The sequence below is a fragment of the Lycium barbarum genome, chromosome 3 (genome assembly GCF_019175385.1).
Source record: "Lycium barbarum isolate Lr01 chromosome 3, ASM1917538v2, whole genome shotgun sequence".
Lineage (NCBI taxonomy): Eukaryota > Viridiplantae > Streptophyta > Magnoliopsida > Solanales > Solanaceae > Lycium > Lycium barbarum.
The window spans coordinates 4,316,676-4,319,168 of NC_083339.1; the positions used below are offsets into that span (position 1 = coordinate 4,316,676).

Here is a 2,493-nt window from a genome sequence, read left to right on the forward strand (position 1 = left end):
CTATTCTCGAGTGAACTCTGTTTTAATATTATAAGGATGACTCCTTCGGCTTTCATCGGGTTATGCGAGATTTTGATTAGAGACGGTGGTCTTAGACCAACGCTTCAAGTTACTGTTGAAGAACAAGTTGCAAAAGCCCTTTGGTTGTTAGCACATAATATGACAAATCGAGAGTTATCTTTAATCTTTCGGCGCTCTGGGGAGTCGGTTAGTCGTCATTTTCATACTGTCTTGTGAGCTATTTTGGGGTTGTATGAAAAATTTATTAAACAACCCGATGGCTCCCAAGTTCCTTCTGAAATTGCCAGCAACCAAAGATTCTACCCATACTTTAAGGTGAACACAACTACCATCTTTATAGTTTGCAAATGTTAAAATCCTTAAGATGTTAATTCATACTTATAATGTCAGGATTGTATTGGTGCAATCGATGGAACACATATACGTGCTAAAGTTTCACAAGATGAAGCACCCAAATATCGTGGGAGGAAATATTATCCAACACAAAATATATTGGCTGCATGTACGTTTGATTTAAAATTCACGTACGTATTAGCTGGATGGGAAGGGACAGCATCTGATTCAAGAATCATGAAAGAAGCACTAACTAGACAAGAACCGTTAAAAATTCCCGAAGGTAAATACTGAAAAGTATTTACTTTAAAGAAAAATATGTGTTGAGCAAATAATTGAAAATTTTGATTTTATCTTTAGGTAAATACTACCTTGTTGATGGAGGAATCATGTTGAGAAGTGGGCTTATCACACCTTATAGGGGAGCGCGGTATCACTTGAAAGAGTATTCAAGAAATCCACCTCGAAATCCTCGTGAATTGTTTAATCTGCGACATGCATCTTTGCGTAATGCTATTGAACGAGCATTTGGAGTTCTTAAAAAGAGATTTCCTATAATTGCTAGTTCAACTGAGCCATCATATGGTGTTGGTACCCAAAAACTTATTATTTTTGCGTGTTGTATTTTGCACAACTATTTAAGAGGAGTAAATCCAAACGATGAGTTACTTGTACAAGTGGATGTTGAGCTTATGAATAGTGATAGTGTGCCTGAAGAACCGTCAAATTCTACGGAAAGCAATGACGAAACACAAAGAGGAGAGACAATTCGAGATCAAATTGCAGCCAGCATGTGGTCTAACTACCAAGCTTAATTTTTTTTGAATGAAAACTTAAATGATATTTATTTGTAATGTCATTTACTTTATTTAATGTTCAATTTGCTAGATTCACGTGTTCGTAAATTCATTGTTTGAATTGCAGCTATTATGTGTAATACAATTTCCTATATGTATAATGGATGTTTTTTTCCCCTTATATCCTCTGAATGTGTATAAGTGAAGTATGCTATTATCTAAATTATTTTAATTATGTAGTTGGCAACTATGCCGAAAAAGTCAAAAGCAGACTCAAGTGATACAGAGGCTTCAGATAATTCTTCTATTGTTTGGTCACAAGTCATGGATGATGTGTTAATTGACGCATACCACCATGAGCACGTTGACGGAAATAGGGTTGGTGGAACATTCACTTCAACTGCATCGAATAATATACTAAGGAAACTTCAAGATAAATTTCCTGGCAAACTTTTCACAAAGGAGAAACTTCACAATCGTGTCAAGGTTATTAAAAGGCAGTTTACCAGGTGTTATGATATATTTCAAAATGGTGGATTGAGTGGGTTTGCATGGGATCCTACCACAAACAAGTGGTGTGCCGAATCAGAAGTATGAGATCAATTAATTTAGGTATTTTTTTGTCTATTAACATTTTTTTCTTCTTATTTGTGTACAATGATATTTTTCAATTCTTAATTAATGGTTAAATATGTAGGCTAAGCCGGCAGCTAAGGAATGGAAGGACAAGCCAATCAGAAATTTTGATAAGTTACTTGTAATATATGGAAAAGATAGAGCTACTGGAAAGTATGCTGAGACTGGACCAGAAATGTTGAGAAGATGTACTCGTGATAATTTGAAAAGACCAAGTACTACCTCTGTGACAATTGATGATATAGATGAACTGGTTTCTGAGAATGTTGCCTCCCTGGAAAATACAGAGGAATATGGTCAAGCTGAGCATGAGCAACCAACCGATGCTGCCGCTAAATTGAATGTCTCTTCACGAACACCGTTAACTAATAAGACTAAACGGGCAAAACAAGATCATGTTGGAGAAATGGCTACTTTGTTGAGAGGCGGGTTGGATCATTTGGCAAGTGCCATCAACCGTCTTTCAACACTACCACCGATTCCAGAGTCTGAGATATGGGCAATGGTAAATGAGATGGGATTGGAACCGACTTTGATCACAAGAGCTTATTCATATATTTGTCAACATGCAGATTTTTGTCGAATGCTGATTGGAGCCCCATGGGAAGCACGCAAATCACTAGTGTTGTCCGCGATGCGTGATGAAAATTGAGTTATACTAGTATTCTTGATCTTATTATTATTTCCTAGTAGTGGGTTTTATTAG

The 2,493-nt window shown here is 36.4% G+C and overlaps 1 protein-coding gene across 1 annotated transcript; it reads left to right on the top strand.

Moving 5' to 3' along the window:
• Nucleotides 1-407: 407 nt before the first annotated feature.
• LOC132629769 (uncharacterized) lies at nt 408-1,169 on the top strand. The gene is made up of 2 exons (XM_060345122.1): nt 408-637; nt 715-1,169. Exons 1-2 carry the CDS (start codon nt 592-594, stop codon nt 1,167-1,169), a joined length of 501 nt encoding a protein of 166 aa, XP_060201105.1. The 5' UTR covers nt 408-591.
• The last annotated feature ends 1,324 nt before the right edge of the window (nt 1,170-2,493 follow it).

Coding starts and splice junctions, on each gene's coding strand:
- LOC132629769 (XM_060345122.1), top strand. CDS start 592: ATGAAAGAAGCACTAACTAGACAAGAACCGTTAAAAATTCCCGAAG. Junction 638..714: donor ACCGTTAAAAATTCCCGAAG/GTAAATACTGAA, acceptor TTTTATCTTTAG/GTAAATACTACCTTGTTGAT.